General features: G+C 43.6%; 4 protein-coding genes across 4 annotated transcripts in view; 1 reads left to right on the forward strand and 3 right to left on the reverse strand.

Moving 5' to 3' along the window:
- Window positions 1-58: 58 nt before the first annotated feature.
- On the reverse strand, window positions 59-2,787 carry LOC143366840 (omega-amidase NIT2-like). The gene is made up of 6 exons (XM_076808259.1): window positions 2,634-2,787; window positions 2,395-2,541; window positions 1,367-1,551; window positions 956-1,124; window positions 453-686; window positions 59-215 (listed from the first exon to the last, which is right to left on the reverse strand). The coding sequence occupies exons 1-6, from the start codon at window positions 2,770-2,772 to the stop codon at window positions 124-126; spliced, it is 966 nt and encodes a 321-aa protein (XP_076664374.1). The 5' UTR covers window positions 2,773-2,787; the 3' UTR covers window positions 59-123.
- Window positions 2,788-2,921: 134 nt separating this feature from the next.
- On the reverse strand, window positions 2,922-5,063 carry LOC143366836 (G-patch domain and KOW motifs-containing protein-like). Its single transcript, XM_076808248.1, has 5 exons — window positions 4,735-5,063; window positions 4,289-4,637; window positions 4,110-4,213; window positions 3,716-4,023; window positions 2,922-3,513 (listed from the first exon to the last, which is right to left on the reverse strand). The coding sequence occupies exons 1-5, from the start codon at window positions 4,872-4,874 to the stop codon at window positions 3,017-3,019; spliced, it is 1,398 nt and encodes a 465-aa protein (XP_076664363.1). The 5' UTR covers window positions 4,875-5,063; the 3' UTR covers window positions 2,922-3,016.
- Window positions 5,064-7,019: 1,956 nt separating this feature from the next.
- Window positions 7,020-11,771, forward strand: LOC143366834 (uncharacterized). Its single transcript, XM_076808246.1, has 2 exons — window positions 7,020-7,298; window positions 9,625-11,771. The coding sequence occupies exon 2, from the start codon at window positions 9,632-9,634 to the stop codon at window positions 11,072-11,074; it is 1,443 nt and encodes a 480-aa protein (XP_076664361.1). The 5' UTR covers window positions 7,020-7,298; window positions 9,625-9,631; the 3' UTR covers window positions 11,075-11,771.
- Window positions 11,679-26,718, reverse strand: part of LOC143367228 (uncharacterized) — a 71,801-nt gene continuing 56,761 nt past the window's right edge. The window contains exons 2-13 of the mRNA XM_076808853.1: window positions 19,271-19,306; window positions 19,082-19,154; window positions 15,207-15,433; window positions 15,020-15,069; window positions 14,387-14,491; window positions 13,953-14,148; window positions 13,519-13,868; window positions 12,644-12,812; window positions 12,487-12,561; window positions 12,263-12,412; window positions 12,021-12,185; window positions 11,679-11,920 (exon numbers count right to left, since the gene is read on the reverse strand). Coding sequence (XP_076664968.1) covers window positions 11,813-11,920; window positions 12,021-12,185; window positions 12,263-12,412; window positions 12,487-12,561; window positions 12,644-12,812; window positions 13,519-13,868; window positions 13,953-14,148; window positions 14,387-14,491; window positions 15,020-15,069; window positions 15,207-15,433; window positions 19,082-19,154; window positions 19,271-19,306 — 1,704 coding nt within the window. The 3' untranslated portion in view covers window positions 11,679-11,812. The remainder of the gene's footprint in view (window positions 11,921-12,020; window positions 12,186-12,262; window positions 12,413-12,486; window positions 12,562-12,643; window positions 12,813-13,518; window positions 13,869-13,952; window positions 14,149-14,386; window positions 14,492-15,019; window positions 15,070-15,206; window positions 15,434-19,081; window positions 19,155-19,270; window positions 19,307-26,718) is intronic.

Raw genomic sequence — 26,718 nt, forward strand, 5'->3', positions numbered from 1 at the left:
ATCAGTGCGCTAGAAAAAGAAACACAGTGCAATATGCACTAATCGTTTGCTTTACGTTTTATTAAGTACAAATGTGAAAAATCTGCATGGAAATATCTTGTGGAATCGTAATATACGATTAAATTAATCCTTTTTCCAAATAGTGTCGTAGAGATCGGTGCGCCTCTGAGAGAACGTCGGTATTTGAGCTCTCACCTCATCTACGACCTTTAGATCTGAAAAAAAAATGCGAAATCCCGATGTTTCAAGACCCTAAAAATTCTAAACCTCACACAACTTCTTTACAAGTTCAATCCTTTACTTTTTTAATATAAATCGGATTAAGGTAATAAATATCCTCGCAGTAATTCTATGCAGTTTGATGGAGAGAGCGTAGAAGGAAACGTCGATAAATTGTCAGGCGTGGAAATAAGTTGACAGGGTATCGTGTAACAGTCTAAAGTGGCAATTACCTATATCAGCGACTATGATGCCCTCGCTGGCATCCAGCTCGTGAAGAATTTCACCCCAGGGGTTGGTTAACTGGGTATGCCCCCATGCGACGTAGCCGGGTGGAGAGCCGCGAGCCGGCGATACGCAAGCGACGTATAATTGATTGTCATTTGCTCTGGAACGCTGAAGCAACGACCAGTGCAGTGGTCCGGTGGTCGTGTTGAATGCTGCTGGGTATATCAGCATTTGGCAACCTGACCCAGAGAAACGGGAATTACGAACACACTGGATTCCGTCCACTCCGCAATTTCTCGTCCCACGTTCCACCATCTACTTTAACTCCTTACGAGCCCCCATATTGAAGCCACCCTGCCACTATATATTACCGCGCTTAACTTTATTTCGCGTACAAATAGTTCTATACGGTTTCTGAGAGCTCTTTATGGACAGTAATAGGAGATTTATAGAGGGTGGTTGTGATCATAGGATTACTCTATCAAGCTCCTGCGTCTGCAGTACCTACCTTTGTTCCGATAAAGGCGTGCCATTTCTTCGAACCTGATATCGTAGCAAATACCAACTCCTATTTTACAGCCCTTCGCCTCGAACATCGTGAGCGAACCGCCAGGACTCAGTGCATCGCTCTCACGGAATGTAATTTTCCCTTTAATGTCGATGTCGAATAAATGCATCTGATAAGACAACAAAAAAAATTGAACCTTATTTCTTTCTCACTTTTATTAGTATTCTGTTTTCCAATTATGTACTTTACAGGGTTTTCTGTTACAAGGTGTAACAGTATGTATCTTCCAGCACATAGTGCAGAGAAAATATATTTTCGAAACGATTCCACGGTATTGTTCCCGCAGCGGTGTAAAACGATTTTCCGCACCGCTGTTTCTAATTTCGCTGGAACAAAAGGAAAGCTGCTTACCTTCCTGTGCTTTGCTATCAGAGTCCCATCCGGCGACCAAACGGTGCATGTATTGTACAATTTATCGGCTTCCCTTTCGGGTATTGTACCACCGATCACGTATACGTTATTCCTTCTGGCTGCTTCCGATAACGCAACGCTCGTTTCCCCGTCGGGGATGCTCTCGGCATATTTCGCAAAGTGTGCTGCGGAGTGAAACATTCAAGTTCTTTATTTTACTAACACTGCTTGTTCTTGTTGCAGGTATAGCCACATATGGGAACCATAAATGCAATTCTTTTGTGCGGGTGCAATACCAGAAACAGCTGGATTTTTAAGAGATACAGTAAGAAGAAGAGTCCTTGTAGAAAACACTATAAGTGCCAAAATAAAAATAAAATTTTTTATCAGAAAATATTCTACGTGCTAATGGTAATATTTATAGTATAGACTTTGATTTTTGGCATTTACAGCATTTTCTACAGGGACTCTTCAATTGAATATCAATCTTTCCATGTAACGAGATGTAAAATAAATTTTTTACAATACAATATATATATATAAATCCCTTGACCACAGTGGGATATTTGAATTTGTAAGAATTATGGCGCGCAGAGAGCTATATATATATATATATAGCTCTCTGCGCGCCATAATTCTTACAAATTCAAATATCCCATTGTGGTCAAGGGATCTAACAGAACTATTTACAATCGACACCTTTATATCGTAATATTAAACAAATTTAACTAAGAATAATTACAACAATTTTCAAATCAAATTTTTCCACAAGATTTGTTATACAAATACCCTGCACAAAATATTAATAGAAAAAGTTCGTTTCTCAACGACTCCCGCAGTACTTTTCGAAACCGCGAGCCGAGACGCTGCTACCGAGCAGCCCTTGCGACAAAAAGTGACTTAAATACCGGTAATATCTGTTAAAAGTGCCAAACCGTGGTTTCCTCGTTACCTCCCGAACGTAAGCGTGAGTAATTTACAATTTTTATCAAGTTAGTGTAAAAAGAGCGATGAAAAACATTACATACATATACCGTACGGCGAATTGAAACATTCGGGAAGGGCGATAATATCAGCCTGTTGTTGTTTCGCGTGTTCGATGAACGAAACCGCTTGCGCTATGTTCGTTGATTTGTCTTCGCCAACCGCGAGCTGTACTAGCGCCAAACGAAATGCTGAAAAGAATATTAGAAAGATTAAATACGTTCTCTAACGCATTTCCGTGCATTTCGACTGTAATATTTTTAGAAGAAGTAAAACTACGTACTCGACATTATTCGCAATCCACGTTTCACGATGTTTCCGCGTAGCATGATAATTTTTGAGGTTAGGTGCGCATTCTGCAACTTTGTCAAGATTACGTAAGCAAGTTGCATTATCAAACAAATCTTCCTTGATAGCGTCATAGCAGTATGGACGTATCTTTAAATTGTTAATCAGGAGCAATGATTAGTTATTTCAAAACTTCTCAGCATTTCGTACATGAGTTGGAGTAATTATTTTCATAAGTACAGTTACGTTCTTAAAAATTTATGGCTAAGTACAAGAAAAACGATCTTGTAAAAATAAGTTTTATTACAAAATGTATATGAACAAAATTGTACAGCTCGTCGTAAACGTAAAATAACAGGGTATATTGGCCAAAAACTGTTATCGTTTACTGGACGATCGAGATCTTGACCTGCCCCGTTTTTTGTGTTTCCGTTTCTCGGCGTGACTCCTCGATGTCCTGTCTTTCGTTTTCTCCCGCTCTTTATCCTTCTTCTTATGCTTTTTACTCGACCTCTCTGGCGAGCTGTCTTGCTTCTTGTGCTTCTTTGATTTTTTCGATTTCTTTGATTTGTACGACTCGCTGCTACCGGACCTGCTCCTCCCATGCTTCCTTCTTTTTCCGTACTCGCTATCATTATCGCTGTCGGACTCTGAGTGCCTCTTCCGGCTTTTTGATTTCTTGTCTACTCTGTCACTCTTGTTTCTATCGTGCTTTCCACCTTTCTTCTGTTCCTCGTCGAAATTACTCCTCTCCTCGTCTTTGCTGCCCTCCGAGCATTCGGAAGGAGTTGATTTTCGCTTTTTAACTATTTTATGCTTGGTTTCCTTGGATTCTTTAGACTTCTTGTCTTTGTACTCTTCGTACTTCTTAGCATCTGAAATCAATCCCATAAAATACTAAAGGCTACAACCTCTATAATTATCGCGGTTCTTGTAAAAGGTGGAGGGACTTTTAAAACCAAAAGCAAAAGAAGATATTGTTTAATCTCTAATATTTTTAACTGTCTGCACATTGTAAGGACAGCTTTGTTACTCATTTTAAAAGTCCCTGAAAGGAAACTGATTATTCACACTAACTTAGAACTTTCGCATTCTTCGAATACTCCGAATTGGTTACTGGCTGCACCATGAACTCATTTACAGATATAGTATTCCCTCCAAGGGCCAGTTTGATTATAAGTCTCCCAGCGTCGTCGTCAAATCCTTCTATCTGACCGTAAGCGTTGCTTTGTTTCCCAGCGATGATTTTCACGAACGTCCCTTTCTCAATTTTAAGCTCCTCCTCTTGCTTCTTAGAATTTGTAGTTTGCTTTTGTAGCGTTACTTTGTCAGCCCCGAGGCCCATGCCTTTTGGACGTAATTCAGGTGTAAGGGCTGAGACAAGCCTGAAATAGTAGCAGTTCTTTATTTATTCCACAATAATTCATATATTAAACGCACTGCAAAAATGTTTCTAAAGTAAATCGCATACTTTTCGTTTTTACCAATTCCCTTGCCTGGCTGCCATCCCATTCCCCGTAGCATTGCTACGCCAAAGGCATCGACTGGGATTTTTTCATAGTCCTCTAACGTAGACTAAAGAAAAATAGGGTAGCGCATAAGATAATAAAGTACCTCAGATAAATATAATATATACGTGCGACTGTCTACCTGGTCTTTGCCCCTTAACGACTGATCATCTACCAGTGGCAAGGTCAGGGTTTTTGATTCAGTCTCTTGCTTCTCGTTAGAAGTAAGTTCTGCGATAATTTCTTTAGCCGCTTGCTCTTCTAAAGTAACAACTTTAATCTCCTCGACCTCTACTGGTTCTAGCTTTATCTTTGGTGACGTGCTCCCGTTCGTCAAGTCCACTTCCTCCTGCTTAACGTTAGCGTTCTCTTTACTCTCCTTTGTCCTGGGTTCGAAGATGTCGGCATCGATTCTGTTAACAATTCTTTCGTGCCAGGTTTTCGAACCCAGCAACGGAATAACGAGAGGTTCGTCCTTCTTCTCCTCCTCGCTGAAACCAAGAACGTTTTTCAAGATTCTCGGAATAAATAAAATCTTATATACTTTTTATAGGTTATGTTTATGTTATGTGTTATTCTTTAGCTTACCCAATCACTTTAATACTCTTCTCATCGAGACACTCGATGTAATCGACCTTTTTCGGTTCCTGTGGTAAGGTTTGCTTTAAAACAGGCTTCCTAATGGACTTGGCGAAGCCAAAGGATATCTTCTTCCCTTCCTCAGCCATCTTTCCGTTATCGCGACCCTGATTTCAGAGTGAATACACTTAGAGCGTAAATAAATATTCGCTGAAATTATTTACATTGATCCTACACCATGTTTCATTAATCGATTGGGAGTAAACTGTAAGTTATTCAAGCATCGTTACGGTACTACGGCCTCGAACGTCCACGAAAACGCTACGTTCAAGACTCACTAACCAATGCACGTCGGGTGTATCGTATTTTCCTTGAATGAATCCATTTTATGCGTTTCTATGAAACGTGAATGGGCGGAGCATTTCTCTTGGAGCTGTGATCCGATAGGTTGAACTCGATAAGGGACATTCTCACTGCACGAGTGAATTATCTTTGATTTTGAAAGACACTAAGAGCCTTAACAATATTTTTCACTTATATATTACATATTCATCTCGCTTCGTAATAAGTTTAATCTACATATGTGTTTGGAATCAGCGTCCCTCGTTCTAAGTATGAAGAAATCCGTATTTTATTTTCAGGGAAACTGCATGAATTAGTCATAGTGGTCTCGATAACTGTAAGGAATATTTCCGTTGCAAAGGAATTGTTAATTATTTTATCGAAGCTGAAAACACGATTGCCTGGGCACTTGTTAATCTGTAGATTTGTGACATTCAAGATTAATTCGTTTTCATACTAAAGGGCTGATAGTTGTAGGTTTTATTTGTTCTTTGGACAATACACGTTTGAGTCTACCCCAATTTATGCACCGTAGCGCATGACAGCGCTATTATGTATTATGTCGCTCGCAATCCATTCAGGCCCATTCTATTTTCAGTCTGCACTCTCTGTTCCGCTTTTTTATACTTTGCAAATTACTCCACAGAGATGGAAGGTGAAAACGAACAATTGAAAACAAGAGGCTCGATATTCGTGTAATTGAGAGTACGGAGATGGTTTAAATAATAAATATGTGTAACTAAACCTCCATGATTATGTATTTGTTATGCGGAGGTCAAACGTATTGGCCGGTGAGAGCGAGTGAGGGGTAGCTCCCACCATGCCGCCAGTCTACCTTGGCGCTCCTCTTCTTAACGTTCTCCTCTTGCTCGCTCTCTGTCTCTTCCTACACCATGAGCACGCGTAGGGGTCACTGGAGAGGGCCGATTTCCCCTCGATCGCTGTTCGAGGAACCGCTCGGACCGGGCAATCCATCTGACCTCCACCAATCAACTTTAATTTTATAAGTGCGTGTAACATGAATCGTAAATTTTGCAAACAACGATAGCAACCGAATTTACACATTGTGCTGAATACAATCGTCGAAATAATTAGAGGATTAGCTACTCAAACGACTTCATCGAGGAAATACCAAAATTTCCATTATTCTCATGAATCGTCCGAGAATATAAAGTCCTGATCAGGGGTGGATTTGCGCATGGGCTAAGGAGACTGCAGCCCAGGGCGGCAAATTTTCGGGTGCGGAAAATTTTGGGGAGCGGCAAGTTTTGAGCGAAAGAAATTAGAAAATGTTTAAACATAGTGGCTTGAGAAACTTTAAAAACAATTCACTTCTTTTTCATGTAGCGAATTAGCAAAAAGTCACATGTGAGTAGCCATGTTGAATTAATTTTAAAATTGTCTCGACTCTTTTCGATTAAAATGTTTTATGATATTTCACGGAAAGGGCGGCAGACGCTTGTTAGCCTAGGGGCGCCAAATCTGAAAATTCGCCCCTGGTCCCGATGTTACTTCTTACTTTTGATTATGTTATCTGGCCGTCTACATTTACTTTTCGTGTACTCTATTGTGTTAGTATTACTTTTAAGTAGCTTTAAATGGTAAGATTAATAACAGTTGACAGCTGTACCTCGCCTTTTGCACTCCTCTAGTGTTATATGTGCTATTCAAATCTAACTATTCTTTTTCTTTTTCCTCTTTCTCTTTCTCGCTTTTTTATGTTTTCTATTGTAAAATCTACTGTGCAATAACGAATTATTATTATGCTCATGCACAGTGTTTGCAATATTTGCGAATCACGTGACCATCGATATGCGCTTGAGAAATAATAAGGATCCCTGTCGAGCGTTCTTGGGAACGGGTTTCCCAGAACTCCAGCATTTAAAGGTGCCAACTGTCTGCACTGCAACCCGTTAGCGCGCTAGTTCCGATAAAGCTCGTTAAACGATTTTCTCCGATCCTTTCCTGATGCGTCGCAGAGGAAGCCATTTGCCTATCTTTCGGTACAAGACATTACAGTTAAAAACGGCGACCAATTGAGAACGGTAGTTAAGCTCTGTCTAGCAGGTAGGGGGGTGAGCGCGTTTTAGCGGCGACAACAGCACCGGGTATGCAGATACGAAGCCGGGGTAAACCGGGAAGCCGTAGTTCGCGGAGCGTAGTAATCGTAGTAGCTCCGGACAGTCAACGACATTTCGAAGCCGCGGACACACTGGTATTCAGGAATCCAGGTAAACCTCTTCTCTCGACTTTCATTTCAATTTTCATCATTCTCCCTGTGAACCACATTGTCATTCACCTAATCCTTTGCAGACCACTCTGGAATTTGTGTTAGTTTTGTTCTCTCAATTTAAGCAGCGAATCTCTTTGAGAAATTACTTTGGGGAGTGGATAATTTCACATATCTTCTCGCCTTTGCTTTTAATAATTAATCCTATTCGGGGCGGATTTCTATGTAGGCTAAGCAGGCTGTAGCCCAGGGCGGCAAATTTTGGGCGAAAGAAATTGGAAAAGTTTTTATTATGGGGTGATTTTATTACCGGGTGATCTATAAACTCAGAGGCTTGGGACAAGTTTAAAAATAATTCAACTTTGGTCATGTATCAAATTAACAATAACCCATATGCGAGTTACCATATTGAATTAATTTTAAAATTCTCTCAACTGTTTCAAATTAAAATATTTAATGATATTTCTCGAAAAGGGCCAAATCTCCAAATCTGCCCTTGATCCTATTCATAGATTCGTTTGGGATTTAGCTAACCTTTTTGTGGCAGCTTTGACAATTAATCCTCGTCAATTCTTCTCATAGACTACTTTGAAACTGGAGTTAATCTTCCTCCTCGATTTTGATTTTTGAATCTGTTTAATCTTTAAACAGCTCCTCCTTAATATTCCAAACGACAAGTCATTCGGTTGATTCCTTACGGTGCTTCAAATTCCTCTCAACTCGTTATTCGATTCCATCACCGAAATCTCCGAGACCAGTGATTAAGAAGCGACCGAAATATAATAGCAAGTGTAAAAAACGGTCCGCGAGCGACTCCTAACTGTAAAACAGCGAGCGTAACAGTGTGATACCGATGCTAACGGAGGAGATCCTGCTGGAGATTTGTTCCGCTATGCTGAGACGTCCTATCCTCTTCCTCGTTGCTTTTTTGCGGTTACAATGTTGCACGTCGTGTTCCTAACCGAGCGGGACCCGATAAGAGCTCGTCAGTTTTGCATACTTCGCGTAACATCGAATTCGACACTGTCCATCGACTTGTAAATGATTCGTCGATTAAAAGCACAATCTCGACTACATTCTTCTCTGTAAATCCAGATCAGGAGATAAGCTGCCTTTCAAGTACACTCATTATAGGTCGTAACTACGGTCGCACGTCGATGCAAGGATCAGTCACTTCGCAAACTTATTTCATGTTAACTGACCGAGCAAAAAGCTTCGGGATCCTCGGCTCGACGCGCTCCGGCGAGCTAAACGTACCTACCTTCAAGCATCTTTTGTGAAATAAGGCATGAGAGAGTTAGCTGCTCGATTACAGTGATTCGGTTCGTAAATCAAGTTTACTAGAAGTCGGTATAAAAAATTCTGATGGATTATTTAACACGAGACCACTGATGTGATAGAATCCCCTGCACGGTGGATCGTTTCAGATTTTTCTATTAGATTTATAGCAATTTAAAAAAAAAAAACTTTTATTAAAATGCACTAAAAAGGAAAGAATAAGTATTTTATGTTTTTTAGTGAGAATATTGTATTGTCATCGGAACTACGTATGTGTGCAAAGTTTCAAGTCGATCGGATATGTGGAAGTGGGTCAAAATTAGCTTACAAGATTTCACCCTGACAAACTCACAAGTGAAGCTGAATAAAATCTTGTAAAATAGAGGCTCGTGGAAAAAGAAGTAGCCTACTCGTAGCGGCAGAATTTTCGACAACGTGGCTCTATTGTTACCCGAATAGAAGTTTCGTAACCGGAATCGGTACGCAGTTGGTCCCGAGCTGAATGGTGCATTGAACTTTGGTCGCGGTGCACGCGTGTTAACGAGTCCCTGGATTCTGCCTGGGTTTCGCGTGGAGGATGCCACCGTAAATGTAGTCGAGTGAACAATCGCGCTACCGGATCTACGTGTTGCCCGGAACTCGGTATAATACCGCGGAAACGCTCGGGAAATGATATTTGTTATGGGGATCGGAGTGGTGGTCCCACAGTCGAGGGCGATCTCATCTGACCGCGCGGCTTACCGGACGGAACGGTCATTAAACGTCTGTCGTCGGTTTTTACAGAGTCCTCCCGCCGTTTCGGTGAAAGCTTCGGCTGACATTCACGGCTAATTTAGGCTCCAACGGTAATCGGCCGCGTATTGTTGGCTACCGCTCATTTCGCGACGTAACGAATGCATTAACGCGTTCAATGTCGCCGTTGGAACTTTAGGCTTTCAGTTAGAGTGTCAAGATTCCTCCTCATTGTGCTCCACGATTGCAATCCTCCCCTCGGAACCCGATTATTCCAAAGAGTAGAAAGAAAATTTCCCTTTGTATAAAATTTGCAGACCAACGATGCGACTATACCTCTTCAAAATATACACGCTGCTGTTCCTATCAACGGAAATCGACGCGGCAGGGATCGGTAAGGCATGGCAGGTTCTTCCGCATTCGAAGGACCAGTGGAACCACCCATGGTGGTCCCGCTTGGACAGCTCCGCGTTCGAAGTGCGCAGCGTGAGCGGCGTGGGTCGCCTGGACCCTCTGGAAACCCCGCAGAAGAGTCTAAAGCTCGATCGACTGGATTCAAACGGCGCCAATGCGCAAAATTCGCACGATCAATTCGATCGAATCTTCGACGACCGGTACGAGAATCTCGACGAAGCCGAGGATGCTGAGATGGAGGACAAGGTGTTCAAGACAGGAATCGTGATGACGCACCTTCGATCAGCAAATTGCAAAGACACTCCAGAAGAGACGTCAGACAAGACCAAAGAAGGTTTGTCCAGAGTCCGACGGGATGCAGAGAATGAAACAAAAATGGAGCAGATCTCGACCACGAAGAACGTTCGCGAGGTCCGCCTGAGCTCCCCGGAGAGCTGGTCCACTCAGCCTTTCTCCATACAGTTCCTTCATCGAAGGAACCCTGACCAGATGGTGCAGCAGACGGTGGACGACGAAGACATGGGGAACGCGAGGAGCTACCACGAGCCGAGAGCAGATTTCGTCACCAGCCACCACAGGAGGAGCTACGATCACCGAGAGACAAGGGACATGCCAGTGACCAGAGGCTACGACGACCTGGACTTCGCTTGGTACAGGAACGCCCTTAGAGAACGGGACTACGACCCCCCGACCTACCGTCGCGGCTACAGCTACTACTACCCAGACCGTTACAGGATGGAGAGAGACTACTACATGCGTCTGCCCCAGGACTACTCTTACTACTACGATCGGTACAGGGACGAGGATCTGGATTTGTACGGGCGAAGCAGACCGACGCCCAAGCCGAAGAGGATTATCTACTACGCCACCCTTCCGGAGGTCGTCAGGAAGCCCGTGGACCTGAGGAACTACCCCAGACCTTACGACGGGACCAGATCCCCAGTTTCCAGGGACGGAAGCTTCAAACGTATCCCGGGGAACGTGGACCCCAGCAGGTTTCGCTACAGACACCTGTACGACGGCTATGATTCATACTCGAAGAGGTCCAGCTTGATGGATAGACCCTACCCCGAAGAGGAGAGTCGTCGCAAGGTGACGCTGGAGAATCTTCGTAATAACGATCCGTTCGATCAGAACAACGATCGGAAGCTGGCTAATCAGGTGTCCGTGAGGAACGAGGGCAAGGTCCCTTGGCCGGTGCAGATCGGGACCGAAGTGAGCGTGAAGGATGATGAGAGGATCCCTGGGAGAAAGATCTTCGGGGATAATGGCGGCTACGAGAGATTCCAGAGCGCCCAGCTGCAGAAGGCACCCGACGCCACTGGCTCCAGCGAGCTCCAGAGCGATAATTGAAGAGAACTCCTCTGGCGTTTTGTAGTCTATTCTGACAGATACTTTTCCATCACTGTTCTTAGACTTTTATATGTTGGCTTCTCTTATATGAATATTTGGTTGAGAGTCTCGAGCGTATTATGATTTTTATGGAGGCTGTATTAAATATGACATGGGATCGATATGCAATCGTGTTTGCTTTGGGAGATGGAGGAAAACATAATGGAACGTATTGTGATCTGCGGAGTTCTTGCAACTTTTCCTATGTATGTAGTCGTAGTTATTTATGAGAATATCACTTGCGGTGTTTTGTGTAGGCTTGTTTAAAAAGGAACGCTGATCGCCTTACTTTCTGCTTTAATGTGGGAGTTTAATAGCATTTATAAAGCGAGCGCATTCTTTATTGTATCAGGTGCATCGTGTAAAGGAACCAGTCGACTTTCATTTCATTTCTTGTTATTAATATCGAAGGATTGAAATGTTTTGATGTTGAGTTCGAAGTGGTTTCGCGATGGGAAATAAAGAAGGGATTGAGAGGGCTGGGTGGTGGTTTTCAATCGTTTTTTTTTTATACTACTTTGATACACGCTAAGCCTTCGCGAGGGAAGAAGTTGTAGGTAGGGAGTTTAGAATTTCGTTGTATTTAATTTTTTATTCCTAAACTAGCAATCAAAATGTCGTGTTGTACATTTCTTTTTTAATATATAGCTAAACAATTTTGAGGAGTATTTATAAAACTATTATCTCCCTGAACACTCGTTACATCTTCGTCTTCTTCATCGTCTTTTTGAATAGAAACTTCGACAGGCCTTCGGAGAAATTGTTCCTCGAAATTATTCGACCCAATTCGCTCATCCAAGAGCTGACCTGCGCGAGTTTGTGAATGTAACGTTAGAAAGAGATGGAAGATGTTTATATCTCGTTAATAATAATAATAATAAATTTAATAGCAAATTAAACAAATTACCGAATTGGGCACTTTTCCATTGATAAAGCCGGAGAGTTCCTCCGGTGTCATGTTTAAAATGTTACAGGCAGTTTCGTGAGCCTCTTTCTCGCTAGCTTCGTCCCCATTGGGACTTTTTTGTGATTCATGATCGATCCGATACTCGTAAAGCTTTTTCAAAAATTCCTAGGCCAAAGTAATGCGAAATAAGAATACTCGTGGACCAAGAAATTAGTTCTCACTTCTCTAAAATTCTGTCATACTTTTATAGCTTTCGAGTACTCCACGTTCTGACTTTCAGCAGCAATCATTTTCACATTCATAGACTTAACGGTTTCCTCGTACTCAGCTTTAATGGCGTCAACTTCCCTCTGCATCAACTCTTCCCAGTTCTTGGCACGTTGATTTTCCATCTATTAGAAAAACGGTAAATATCGAAAAAGGAACCTTTGTTCACTTTTTATTATTGTTTAGAAGAGGCCTTTACCTTCTCCCTTATATCTGCCTCTGACTTGCCATTGTCAGTTAGCAGGTTATCCTTCTCCTTACTCAAAACCGAAATCTGTTGGGCATAGTTAGTCGACAAGAGAACATGTCCACGAAATATGAAGCACATTTAACAACTTTTAACTCAGGATATGTACTTTCGCTTTCAGCTGTGAATTACTGTTTCGCGCAGCGCTAATCTCGTTCTCTAAACAATTTATCTTCGACACTCGCTGATCCTTCTCCTTGCTCAGATCTGCTAGCTGACTTTTGTAACTGCTCAGTAAGAATCCCTTGTTGGCGTTCGCTGATTCTGATCGCAGTAATCTGGATTATTCAACTTGCTGATCAACTCGTTTCGATCAGCACGATACCATTTCCCATTTTCACAAAAATTCAGAAGTTGAAAAGGTAAATACTATAGGGGCTAGAACTGAAAATTTTCATTCCTTTCTTTTATCTATTTTTCGACATCCCTAGAAACTGTAATAAATTATTATACAACCCCTGGCAATAAGTTTGAAAGCAAACGCAAAGATACGAAACTAACAAGAAATACCAATATTTGTTATACATATATAAAATGCAACGATACTATGGTAATGTATAACCACCAAAAATAATTACGAATTTCGTTTATTATATAATAAAAAATATAGACGTATGGAGTACTAGGTAATATAAATATTAAATTAACTATTGTTAATTTCTTTGCAAATTTATCATGTTCAATACTTTTCCAGAACTTTTCAATAAAAAATATTGGTATTTCTTGTTAGTTTCGTATCATTACGTTTGGTTCGAAACTTTTTGCCAGGGGTTGTAGCACTCAGCGTTTGCCACCAAATTCTCCATAGAATTAACACCCACTAAGAAAACAACTTTTCATTTCTTTGCCACTTACATCGTTCGCCATTTCAACTCCTCAATCATAAAAACACCATTCTTAGCATTAAGTTTCTAAAAATTTTCTAATTAACCATTTACCGCTAATAACATTCCAATCGATTATTCCCCACAACTGAACGCTTACTTGTTTCGAAGCTGAGTAATCGTCGCTGCGTCTTCCTCGGCCTTCTTCTTCAGCCCCGCGATTTCCCTGCTCCTCTGGATGTCTCTAAAATGAACCGCGTTACCTTTCTCGCGCTGCTCCTTTCCCGCATTCTGCTCCATCCACTCTCGCGTCTCCTCCATCCTCTTGTGCAGCGCGAGATTCTCGGAGATGAGATTGTTCAGGTTGGCCTCGATGTCCTCTATCTCCAGCTTCAGCTTGTCGAAGCATTTACTGATCGACTCGTACCTCTGCGATTTGCTTTTCAGCGCCATTCGGGTCGTCGCCAATTCCCGTTTTAATTTGTTCGATCTGGCGACTGCCACTCGCAGCTGGCGAAATTGGAACGCGTGATACGAATCTCCTCCTATCCCGTGCACCTCGATCGAATCGATCGCTCGTATTGTTTCAGATACCTTTTTATGCAATTTGCTCGATATCTTCTTGCGGCCCCTCATAAGTCCGCGACACTTGTACCCATAATTCTGCCCTGCCTTTTCGCTCATCGCGCGGGGACCGAAATTTTCCAAGACGGACGTGCAGATGCGTACGATCCTGTCCTGCAGTATCTCGTTCTCTTTGCGAGCTTCCAGCTTCACGTTCTCCAACGATCTGGAGAAGAGTTCAATTGCAGAGATTGCCCCGCGTGTAACCCTTTGACAGTTTATCTGAAGACAGTGTATACAGAAGAAGAAGAAAACGGGGGAGAACAAGAAAAATGGTACTTGCAAACCATGCTTTTACCATAAACGGAAATGTTTTATTACATAAAAAAAATTATACATTTTTCAAACCGGAATTTGAAATTTTATTCGACTGCCGAAGGGTTAATCGTAATTTGGAATATCACCTCTTGTATTTCTCCTTGACGATCGATTTCGTCCTCAGAGCTTCCGCCAGGTCCTCTTTCGTTTCAGAGAGTTTCACCTCGAGCTCGGAGATAATCGCTTCGTATCTGATTTTAAATCGAGATCAAGAAGACTCTAAATTGAGATTGCAAATGGGAGATTGAATGAAAAGAATGGAAACAAATTGCAATGCTCGACCAATGTTGGCTTGAAATATTTCCACGCCCGTCCCTTCTGCTATATTAAACTTGAAAAATGATTCCAAAATATTTCGGGCCAAGGGGTTATTCCAGAATCATTCGCCATATTTGACACGCGAAATATTTTTCTTATTATTTTGAAAATCTCGTTAAACGAAGGTTCGGAAATGCCCGACGCGCCCCGGGCAACATGTTACGATTACGTGTCGGAATTTTATCGAATACTTTTATAAATTCCACTTTATCATTGAGTATGCACTCCCGGCGCACATATACACGCGCGTCAGCGCAGATATTTCATTAATCCAGCTACAATAATTTTGGCATATTTTCGTGATCGTTTTTTTTTTTTGCGGGAAACGTCGGCTGGGAACATTACCAGGAGTATTTCGATTAAAAACGCTCGAGTATGGCTTTCATTGCGTACAAACTCACTCGCTCTCCTTGTTCGACGTCGTTTCACCCTTTGTCCATCGCTCGCTGCGCTGATTCGATTCGACGTTGATATAGCATGCCAGAAAAAAATGGGATATTTACATTAACTGCGCTTGATTCAATCTGAGGCAGTAAAAAAATTATCAACTGCTCCAATTAAAAAATTTCTATGCTTTGCTGTTTTTACCTCGGTCTCTCTGTTCAGGGCTTCCTCGATCAGCCACTGAGGCGCAGGATCCTCGTCGATATTCCAAAATGCCGAGGATTTCTTCAGCTCTAAATGCGTGCCCGACGTGGAGGCATGGTTCACTTTTGTTCTTGCTTCACTGACTTTCGTGGTGTTCTCGTCCGATTGGATAGCAGTGGTGGATGTTTGCGTGAAAGTTGTCTTCGTTTCGGTATCAAGCTTTTGAACTGGGGACAGAAAGAAATTTTGAAGAAAAAATCGCGACACGTTCGATAATACTTGAAAATGTTATCGGAGGAGCTATGGGTGCCCCGTGCGCTACTGCCACCTGGTGTATCTGTTAGCTTCTTCTGCATTCGTCTCACCCATCGCGTCGATAAGTTGGGGGAATATGAAATTAACTTCCAAGTACCTAAATAAGTATCGAAATACCTGTGACCTTAAGAGACACATTTTCTAAAATTCTGTGACCTTAAGAGACACATTTTCTAAAATTCTGAGTCCCCAGCGGGCCCCAGGCTGCACAGGGGCCCCAGAAAAAGGAAAAATGAAGAAAAGAGAACAGAAAAAATGAGAACAAAATTTTTTTATTTGGTTAAAATTAAGAAAAAGTGAAATTAGAACATAATTTCTAATATAATAATTTAATATTATTAATGATATGGCAATGTTAATGTTTATTCTTCCTTTTATTTTCTTTATTATTATGCTTTTTTACCGTTCAGAAATTCTTTGGGGCCCCAAAATATTTCTTGCACTCCGGCCTTTTTATAGGGAAGGTCTGTAGGTCCCTAAGTAGTGTTTGCATAGATAAATAATTATATGCGATAGAATCCTCGCGTATTAGTTATCTACTAAGGCACTACACCACCGCGACTCCAAAGCATTAGAATATCCAGGTGTCAAAGAACTGGAACACACAAATTTCAAATAATTAAAAAAAAAACCCTCTTCGCATTCGCCTGGCCCACATTTCGATACCACTAGCATGTACTAAGAACTCGCATACATCCCTCGACGAGTGTAATTGAAAATTAGAAACGATACGGTGGACTCATACGGTCACGCAATCTTCAGAGAACTATAACTCAAGCAAAGGAGACTCCCCCGAAATTACTGTTATTGGAAACTTGCGGTGTGGCGATTCGGAGCAAAATAGCGAATCGGAGATGCGAGGATGCAGCGAAATTTCTACAAAAGAGAGGGTTCGGGAGGATAATCCGATCGACGGGACTATCGACGGAACGAGACAAGGATCCATTCTCCAATCTGCCGGCCGGGCCGTATTATCGGATATTATCGGGCCATATGGAATTTGGGCCCGAAAATAGTCCCGTGCAGGAAATTGCTAACGACTTAAACGTTGGGGCGGTACGCAGAGACCCGTAAGTCCCATGGGCCCAGTTGTGATGGATGACCCTTGGCCACTCTGTAATTTGAAGGCGTTACGTGTAGGTCTGCAACGATCCTCCATATGTCCCCGACTGTCGTCCACCGTACAGAACCCCAAGGATCCCACAGTCGCCGGTGAATTCCACGATTCCCCGAAGTCCACGCTCCTAACGAACTTTTTCTTCATTTACCCGGCGGCAGGTGTTCTCTGCGAGGCGTTCGAGCAGCGTCATTCGTGTCCCAGTCATCCTTTCGGACAGCACCACTACTTACCTTCGCAATTCAGGAGTTGGAATGGTAAATGATGTATAAATGCCAGTAGTTAAAATTTTTAGTAAAAACAAAAAATGCGTGTCTGTTCATCTTGTCGATTTGATCGTTTATCGCTTGTTTGACTTTCAGTGTATACCACCTTTAAAGATTTAAGGCCGTCGCGTATTTTGAGAAGAAATTAATAATAATTAATTAATTGTCGCTGCTCTATGAGAATCAATTGTTTATAAACTTTCCTCTTCGTATCATCGCGCTTCGCTTGGCCATACTTCGTCAAAATGCACGACAAGCTTTAGAGGGAAATGAAAAGATTAGGGCCTTTTCCACCACAGCCCAGTTGGCACTCACGATTACAGCTCTATTTTGCGATAGCTCTAAGTTAAAATCAATTATTTTAGCATTTATAACTTTTGCAATTTAAAGCTTATTCCGCACGGAATTCACATCCTTTTCCACTAAAAGAATTATTTCCTATTTTCTTGCCACTTACATCGTTTACCATTTAAACTCCTCAATCTCCAGGTCACCTCGAATTCCGAGTAATACTTTTGAATCGCCTGAAAAGTGGCGCGAGAAATTAGCGTAACGACAAGCTGAACGGGCGCAGCAGTGAAACGATCAGGTCGCCGTTCAATAAACTAGCGCTAATTACACGGAGCAACTTACACGTAACGCCGAGCGACTAATGAAATTTGTTTGTCAATTAAATGGCGATCCCGGTGGATTTTCCCTGTACTTTCCCCCTCGGCACACTAATTAATTTCCACGCTCGGCTTCACTTTATTTACGCGCGACAGGCCTCAAAATTGCAGCAGGCCAGACGGTATATTTACGCGGGCTGGTAGCGCAGACCGCAGCGCGGAAAAACGGCGCGCCGCGAATCGGGACCCGGCGCGCGGCGTTTCGCTGACCAGAACATAACGTGCACTCTGTAAATTGATCCCCGACTGAATTGATAGCCGGAATATTCGAGGCTTTATTAAAAAAAGAAGGGTGGGCAACGCGGGGAAAAGAGCATTGCCGTTCTCCCCGGTTTCGTTGCACTAGCCTAGTTTACACGATCGGCGGTTCATTGTTTGCGCCCTTTGGACACTGCGGGGATATCCGATCGGAGCAGTGAAATCATTTGTTTTGATTGGGGTTGGATTCGCGAATGGGATATTCGGTAAGGGTCAGTGTTGGACGGTAGGTACTTGAATCATTTCGAACAGTAATTCTTCGTCTTAACACTTTGCCTGTTACACCTTTTGTGGGTGAGATTATGTTCACTGTAGATCTTTTTTAAACTTTTCAGCTACTCATATCAAAAGAGCATACTCCATGTAGGATATGAATCTTTGAATGCTGTAGTCTTGTCGGTGATAAATCTAGGCGAGAGTCGTGGAGTACAGGCCACTCTATGTTTTTGTACTACAACTTGGGCTACTGTTGGTAAAAATCAAATTTCAAAACAGTAATTTGTAGTACAAATGGTGCTTAATAAAGGGGGACAAATTGTTTTTCTCAAATTTTATCATAAAGATTAATAATTCGCTGAAATAAAAGAGTGCTAATTCGCAGCAAACGAAACATTGTCGCTCAGTATCAACTATACTTATAATAAAAATAACATCCAAATACCACTGGCTCATTCACTCACTCACTGACACATCGCGATTTCGCTATAACCACTGATCCTATGACCATGAAATTTCGTAGGCAGGTTCCTCTTAGCCCCTAAGTAGGTACGCTAAAAAATCTTTTTAAAAACTCTAAGCTATATACTTTAAGCTACATAGTACAGGAACTTTAAGCTATATAGTATAAAATACAATTGTAAAGTGTTAAACAAAGCACCCTCTTGAATGCTCATTGTGAGAGTAATACTTGCCCAGCACCCCCACTCTTCACCCCAGAGCCATGGAATTATTGTAGATAATATGTGGATAGTTAGTCCGCGATTAGTCTGTCCAACGGATTATATTCCTCCCCTTTTCATTCCCGTGGTGCCCCGGGGGCAGCAGTGCTGTGATAAATGACCGAATCCTTTAGTGTTTTTTAGCCGCGGACCGCTTAGCCGATTCGTTCCCCTCTCGACCCCCTTGCCCCTCGTTTCCCCTCCTTCGCCATTCCGGAACCTCGGCTGGCTGGACGAAGGTCGTCGGCACAATTTCGCCGTAAATCACTGCAAATCGTTGACGTAAACGGCAAGGGTAATTAGATACACTTACCCGCGATAAACCGCGCTTCTTGCCCGTTCAACGCTTCGTCCTGTTCACTGGCCACCGTGTTCCTCTTTCTTTTCTGCAACAATCATAAGAAAATGGGCTGTTTTACGTGGGCGACTTTGAGGGTGTCGAAGGAGAGGCAAGCTTTTCTTAGTTTACGCTTTCGACAATATTTTGAGGAAGAGCATTTACCACAAGGCCCATTAAGCACAGCTGGGGCTTCACTCTCTATGGAGTCGCATTTTACAACCTTACGTCTCACAAACAACAATGTAAACAACAGCTTAGTTATAGTTGCAAAATAAAATGCTCTGTTTTAAAGAGTAAATTTATAATGTGAAAACTAGAGGCAGCTGAAAAATTTGTGAGCTCTCATAATGCGTTGCGAGGCGAGGGGTAGTGGGAGTGGATGCAATGACAACGTCTCGGCGACCGCTAAAATAATAAAATTGTTACTCGCGTTGCAAGTGAATTCTGTGAACGACTGAGCTGAAATGTGAACCGAGGCAGGCTGAAAATTTGAGGTACCTAGAGCAAAACTGCCTCTCATGTGAGTGAGAAAAGAAGTCGTAGTGAGAGCCTACCTTAACGATCCCAGTTTCCAATTTTCCCTATTTCCACCCACAATCCAATATCGAAGGTGACTCGCAACTTTTACGACCACAGTGTACCATAGGGTAACCCGATACCCAGGGTGATCTGAATTAAACGACAGTTCGTAAAGCGCGGAGCCTCCCTGTTCCTTTGACTCTCCCGTCGAAACATCGTTCATCCATCGGCCGTCCACCCCAGCGAAACGGGGATGGGCCGAGTATGAGGCTCTCTGACGTAGATTGCGACGCCGACCGACCCACGCCTAATTTCGAGGCTCACCGTTGTTTATTGTCGAATCCTTTTAGCCAAGGGGGTGATAGGGCTCGTCGCCCGTAAGAACGCTCCATCGGAAAAGGAGCTAGCCGAAGGAAAAAGGGGGACGGAAAGATTTCGTCATTAACGCGACCGAGGCATCCCCCTCTAACGACTCGCCTCGTATTTCCTTCACTTAGAATTCGCCTGGATCGTTATCGTTTTAATGCGTGGACTCCCCTTAAATCAGTGGCACTCCGGCTTGGCTCTCCACCCCCGACGAATTCATATTTTCATTTCGTGTCATTAACGGGGCGCGTTCTCGGCTCGCGTAAAGGAGGAAGCTGCGTCGAGGTGTGCATTACCGTGACGTTGCTTTATTAATCGTAAAAAAGTACATTTTCGAGACTTTGTCGGGCGGAAAGTTTGCTCCTCGCTGGTAGCTTCTGAGGTGGTGCTGCGAAATGACTGCGCGAGGTCTCTTTTAATGTGGCAGGATCGTGTTCAGGCGACAACGTTCTACGCAGCGGTGTGGAAATGAGTTTCTCGCTTATGATCGTTATACTGAATCGCTGAAGAGAGCTGTCGATGGTAAAAGCCAGAGCGGCGATGAGGTCCGAAGCTTTCAAAGGTTGAAGCGTAACGGTTCAAGGCTGGCGATAAAACGTAACGGTTGAACGCTGGGACGTAATTGATTGACGAATGAGGCCCGATGCCTGAAACGTAACTCTCCGATTTTTCCGCGAGTTCTTCCCCGCAACATTAGTCGGGTGAAAGTTCAAGTGCTATTGGTCGGTGAAAACTTCTTGCAGTCTTCTTGTTAGCAGAGGCGATCCTTACCTTCCCCGAGCAACGAATCGCGGAGCCCTGTTAGTGGAAGTTCAACGTACTTGTTCTAAAAGGTCTTCTTCGACTCTAATCAGAGTGCTTATAAATACGGTGAACCAATAGGAAGTTCGAATCCCATTCAAATTTCCGATATCTTTCACGAATATTTCACCTAAATTGGACTGAAATTCCAAATAACTGGTTAAATGTTAATATTAACATTTCTATTTTGTTTTATTATTTTAATAATAATTAATATTTTGTATTTTATATTTTTATTGAATATTGTTTGGCCACAGACAGAAATAAAATCTTATCAACTAAATAATTACTACTTATTGCGTGGAAATATATATTTTTCAATGAGTGTTCTCCTTTCAAAGCAATAATTCTATAAACACTTTTTTCTAATTTACTCGAAGTTGGTAAAGTTGGAGCTGCACCCTTGAAGCAAGGTCCTCAATTCCCTTCCTCGAAGCGAATCTCTAAAAGAATCTTCTAAGGTTCGCAGAAGAAGCTTGTATTACACATTTTCGATTCGTTTTTGCACTTAGAATCAGTTCCTTCTCGCCTGCGCCGGTGATCGCGAGGGTACCCTCTATAATATAATAGATGTACCGTGGCGTAGCGGTGAATAGCGCAGCCACGAGCGAATATAACGTTACAAAATGGCAAAAGTAGCCGCGGGGCCGTTGCAGCGGGTCGTTAGAGACACGCCCGTGGAAAACACGGGGCCAGACCACCGCCGCTTGACATTAAAATCGCATTTGCCGCTTTTCCGCGGAATCCGCGCGCGCTCGGCCGCGCGTTTATTCATCGATTACCTCGTCGTGAACCGAGTCCGCGGCTCGTGACGTCCGAGCGACATTAAATGTAATTTAACGACGACATTTACGTCGACTCTAACAATAAGTGATTTCATTGCGCCCCCTGACGGATTGCACCGTGCCGGATTCAATCGCGTTTCTGTTTCGAGCGGAAACTGATGACGCGAGATGGATTGCTGCTCGAGTCCATACTTAACCGATTAAGTTGGCAGTGTGATAGGGCATAAGAAACTGAGCAATCCTTATATTTAAAGTTTTGTTCCATCTCGCACCGTCACACAGTTATATTTAAAATATTCGAAATATTCAAAATAATAATCTATTTAGAGAAATAAAGAACGCGATAGCTTCAAGGGCTGATTTAACCCCTTCGGAGTGAATTTCGGCAGAGAAAAATGCTACCTAGGAATAATATGCTGTACATTCGCACGAGTTTTCGAGTTGATAACGTTTCCTCGCGAGTGGATCTCGTGTCCTATAGAAAAGGATCCTCGACAATAACCTTCAACTTTCATCGACACGATCAATCATCCGTCTCTAGGCGCGAGCAAGTCGGAGGCCACGCGATCGAGCGTTAATTCCGAGCAAAATCTCCGACCACTGCCACCACCAGCACACCATCGCCGATAATGCGATCATCAGAAGCGTCTTTGGACTCTTAGAGGGAGGAAAACGCCGAGCGCATATCGGTTCCCTGGTTTCATCGGGTTCTCCAACGAGAGTACACCTATAATTTGTAACGTGGCTCGGGTACCGGCCTAATGGAAAAATGCGTTCCGGCCAATTTTACGCGCAGCCGTCAGGCCAGGTTGTTGGCCGGTGGAAGAGGAACAGGAGGTGAGCAAAAGGAGAGGCGAACTGGCGAGGAACAGGGGACGGGGACGAAGGAAACGCGCGACTGTGCGAAAGATGGTCGATTGGACCTCGGGACGCATCTTGGCTTTAACCCTTGATCGCGTTAAGGGTGGTTCTGTGCACCTTTCGTCAAGGATATCAAAAGAAGAGGGAGAGCTAGCAAACAGGTTAAACTCCTAACAAAAGAGTGAATGACATAATAATAATAATAATGATGGCTTGCTTAAACTGCTGCTCTACTATCGAACCCTATTTAAAACAATATCCGCTAATTATATTTATTTATATACAGACATTAGCGAGAAGAATAAAATTTAAAAAGGAACAAAAACAGGCTTGCGGAAAGCAGCACAGAATACAAAAAAATATCCTAGGTGGACCACCCTACTCCGCATATATTAAAAACGGAAATACACCAAACCAATTCCGCAGCGAAAGTGTTAAGGGGTTACCTACCGTCAGGAAGTAGAAAAAGAATCGAATCTTTGGGAGTTTATTTCAGAAAGTACATATATATTTTTATGCAATGGCTTTTGTATTCAGATGAAGGACATTTTAACAGGTTATTATATTATGTTTTGCTATAAAAATATTTAGTTATTGCACAATTACAACTGATTTCTCGGAAGCTGTTTTTAGAAACATGTTTTGCGGTGACCAACATTATTCGGAACTGGGTTATCTGAAATAAAAAAACGAAGATGATTTAGTTAGTACAATAGTTTATCTAGTCTTTAATCGTTCCGTTTTACAAAATATTAATCTGGGACAAAATGGCAGATGTTTAAAGTGAAATGATCGATTTTCGTAGAAAAAACACTGATTTTTCATCCATAAAATAAAAACTATGCATTGGAAAAACAAATACTCCGAATAAAGACTAGATTTGAATGTCTAGAAGAAACCTACAAAGTTTCAGAAAGATTGGAGAAGCGATTTTGAAGAAATAGTGGTCACCGGTCTAAAAACAGCTTCTGGGATATCAGTTGTAATTTTGCAATAACTAAATATTTTTATACCAAAACATAATATAATAACCGCTTAAAGTGTCCCTCATTTGAATACATTAACCATTGCATAAAACTATGCATGTACTTTCTGAAATAAATTCCCAAAGAATCGATTCTTTTTCTACCTCCTGACGGTAGGTAACCTCTTAAGGAAAGCGTGAGAGGATGAAAGAATGTGGATCAAATGTAACGCAACTGTCGATGTCAGCGCGCTGCGTTTTACCGTTTCCGTTTGATTGACAGCAAACGACAGGGGAATATTTAATATTTTATGTCTCGTGCGGGCGCGCAGTTGGACAAATTTACAGGGCACGGACTTTTTCCCTCTCTCCGTTCCCGTGTTTACGTGATTGCGATGCGAATCATTATGGGATCGCGTGCAGCGCGCTGACCGGAGCAAGAGGGATGATTAACGGTTACGCGGCGAGCTCAGCTTTCCAAAGACAATTATTTAACTCGTCAATATTGAACAGCGTTCAATTAGAGGCGAATTGAAATGAACACCGCGAACGCTGATACAGCGATACCGCGTCGGTTTTAAATCCACCCCCGTAACAGCGCTGCAATCCGTAAATGAAAATCTGTCGGCGGGATCACGGAGCTGGTACACGCGCGTGGGATATCGAATAACATTTATTTGTCGAAGGGACGGCCGCGGAATGGGAACAGGATATTTTCCCTCCTGGTATATGTCGGCGCCCTGTTCGCTGCAACTCTTGCGTCCGTGTATCGTGAATGAGCAAGGTGACGAGTACGATATTTCTGAAATTAAGAAAGGACATCGCTGGAACAATCAATGGCAATTTTTGATAGTCACAATCAAAGAAGCAGCGATGCTAGAAGAAATTCCCTCTGAGGGAGAAACTATGACGTCACATTACCCCCAGTACCACTCTACACCAATCATCTATCTCCGTTGCATCACGTCACTTGAGTTACTTCCCTCACTACTCTACGCCTTTTCCCCTTTTCCAATATATTTCATCTTATATTGAATTCAATTGCGCAACGACCCCTTCTCTAGCATCTTTGGGCCCTCCACTCTGTCCAGACCTGAAGTACCATCCGCAAAATGGTCACCTTCGATTAATTTTGGAAGACAGTCTCTCCCAAGGAACAACGATACGCAAAGCGCAAGAGGCTATCGCCACCCGAGGATGTGGCACGGCGAGTAGGAGGAGGAGCAGGGAAGCTGGCGCGTATCGCAGCACTCTGTTCATCGTGAGCGAGTAACGAGCCAAGCATTCTCGGACGTAAAGATGTCTCGGCAGTCGGCTCGGTTATATCTTCATTATAAGGCCGGCAGAGTTACGTACTGGCGCGCCGCGCCGCGGCGGGGCCTCGTGCTGCTCAAAATTATGCGCCGCCCGCAGTTATCATTGCCTCCAGGGTCAGCCGTACGAATAATTGGCTTCCACCCATGTAATACGCTCCGCAACGTACGTACGATAGACGCATGTCTGGTCCGAGTTTGCGTCCCACGATCCTGCTTTCTAAGCGAGCCACCGCTGAGCCGTTATCGAATTAAAAACCTCTACAGAGGCTGGCTAACGGGACGCTGATTCGTCGGATTAAATTGGAACTCGCGTTGCTTCCGGCCCGCTATCCCCGGGGAACGTTCCGTCGGATATTGGGGCCGAGGTAATTGCGGGCAGCGCGTCGACAGGTCGCTCTTAAACTATCAACGATCGAGCTATGATACCGCGTCGAAGACGCGAAGCGGATTGAATTCCATGGCGCGATTGGCACATAGGTGGCGCTCTTTAAGTGGATCCCGAAACATAGAGACCTCGGGGAGTCGACTTGGGGGCTAAGACGGCTGGCCAGCGCGCAGTGGATCCGAAGATCGAGGGTTCGAGTCCCCATCGCCCGAGAATCGCTCCAGGGAAATTGGTGACCCGATGATAAGAACATTGCTACGCTTGTGTCTTTCGCGCTTGATATTCTCGTTGATCGAGAGCACCCTTCGATCCACCGAGGGGACGCGAAAGTGTATTAACAAGATACAATCGGCGTTGTAAGCTTCTCACCCAAGATCCCAACATCAGGCCACCTATAAAGCAAGCCCAGTGCAGGCAACCGTCGAGCTCATCCGGCCCGATCTCCACGAATCCGCGACATCGTTCTTCGAGGGTACCGAGGCGTGCCAGAGGGTAAGGAAACGGGGGCCAAAGACGGCGCAAGAGGACGATCCTTCTTCTTCTTCTTCGTATTCCTCTTGTTCGGGGTGCCTCGAACCGCGCTGGAGAATGCAGATACATAAATTCATGAGCGGAGTAACAAGCGGTGACGCCACGCTAGCTTCCGTGCCGCGGCGAGCCACGGTCGCGCGGCAATCGTATTCATGAACCGACACGGTAATTAGGGACACTAGCTCGCCTCGCAGCCGGAAGTCGCCGCGGTGAATCCTCCCTCCGCGGCGACTGGAACACCGCCGGAAATACTTATGCATTCCGTTCGTTTCGTAAGAAAACGCGAGCGCTCCGCCGAATGGGCGCGACTCTGCGCGACCGTCTGCAAGCCGAAAGTTCGATAAACTCCTCCCTCTCCCTTCCTCTCCGCAGCCCTGGCGAACGGATGGAGAAATTGGAGAGAGGCGGACGGAGGATTCCGGGGAAAGTGGCTAGATTCTTTAAGCGCTCCGCATGCACCGATGCGATCTTGAATTATAGGTGCCACTCGCGGTATGAAAAATAGGTGCAAAGTAATGCACAGTGGTTCTTCCTGGCTTGCAGTCGAATCGTGAAATCTCACACTGCGGAGGACGCGTTAATCGACGGTCCACGGTTTGCCACTTTATCCACGGTGCGAAGAGCGCTCCTTTCCGTTTCCCTGGAACTCTTCCCTGAATTCTATTGTACAGGCCTCCCTGGAACGATTCCACGCGACAATCGCAATTACCGTTTCCACAGCAATTAGGAGGGCGCCTGTTATCTGTGGATCTGAAATTGGAACGTCGATATCTCGCAAAGGACAGCCTGGTTACAGGCAGGAATCACGTTTAGTCGCGTTCACCGGTTCCCGAACGTCCCCGGCAGACTCGCAAGCGTGGCGACGAACAAAAGAAACCAGCGCGACTTAACATATTAGCGTTAATTAAGGCAATTATGTCTCCGCGTAGCGAGCATGAGACTGTGTCCGCTCTGCGCCCCGACTCATCCATATTCAAGCAGTCGTTTCCGACTTGGAGTCGAGCGTCGCCTCCGCAGCCGAGCGTCGTCGTCTTCTTCGCCTTTCGAGCGGTGCTGTGCGTTGACAGTCGTCGTGGGACTGT

The sequence above is a fragment of the Andrena cerasifolii genome, chromosome 3, assembly GCF_050908995.1.
Source record: "Andrena cerasifolii isolate SP2316 chromosome 3, iyAndCera1_principal, whole genome shotgun sequence".
NCBI lineage: Eukaryota > Metazoa > Arthropoda > Insecta > Hymenoptera > Andrenidae > Andrena > Andrena cerasifolii.

Bases quoted from the DNA above. Each gene is read 5' to 3' on its own strand.
- LOC143366840 (XM_076808259.1), bottom strand. From the start codon at position 2,772: ATGACGCTATCAAGGAAGATTTGTTTGATAATGCAACTTGCTTACGTA. The intron at 2,542-2,633 runs GTACGTAGTTTT...TATTCTTTTCAG, and splicing joins TGGATTGCGAATAATGTCGA to CATTTCGTTTGGCGCTAGTA. The intron at 1,125-1,366 runs GTAAGCAGCTTT...TTGTCTTATCAG, and splicing joins TGATAGCAAAGCACAGGAAG to ATGCATTTATTCGACATCGA.
- LOC143366836 (XM_076808248.1), bottom strand. From the start codon at position 4,874: ATGGCTGAGGAAGGGAAGAAGATATCCTTTGGCTTCGCCAAGTCCATT. The intron at 4,638-4,734 runs GTAAGCTAAAGA...TCTTGGTTTCAG, and splicing joins AAGAGTATTAAAGTGATTGG to CGAGGAGGAGAAGAAGGACG. The intron at 4,024-4,109 runs GTATGCGATTTA...CTACTATTTCAG, and splicing joins GGAATTGGTAAAAACGAAAA to GCTTGTCTCAGCCCTTACAC.
- LOC143366834 (XM_076808246.1), top strand. From the start codon at position 9,632: ATGCGACTATACCTCTTCAAAATATACACGCTGCTGTTCCTATCAACG.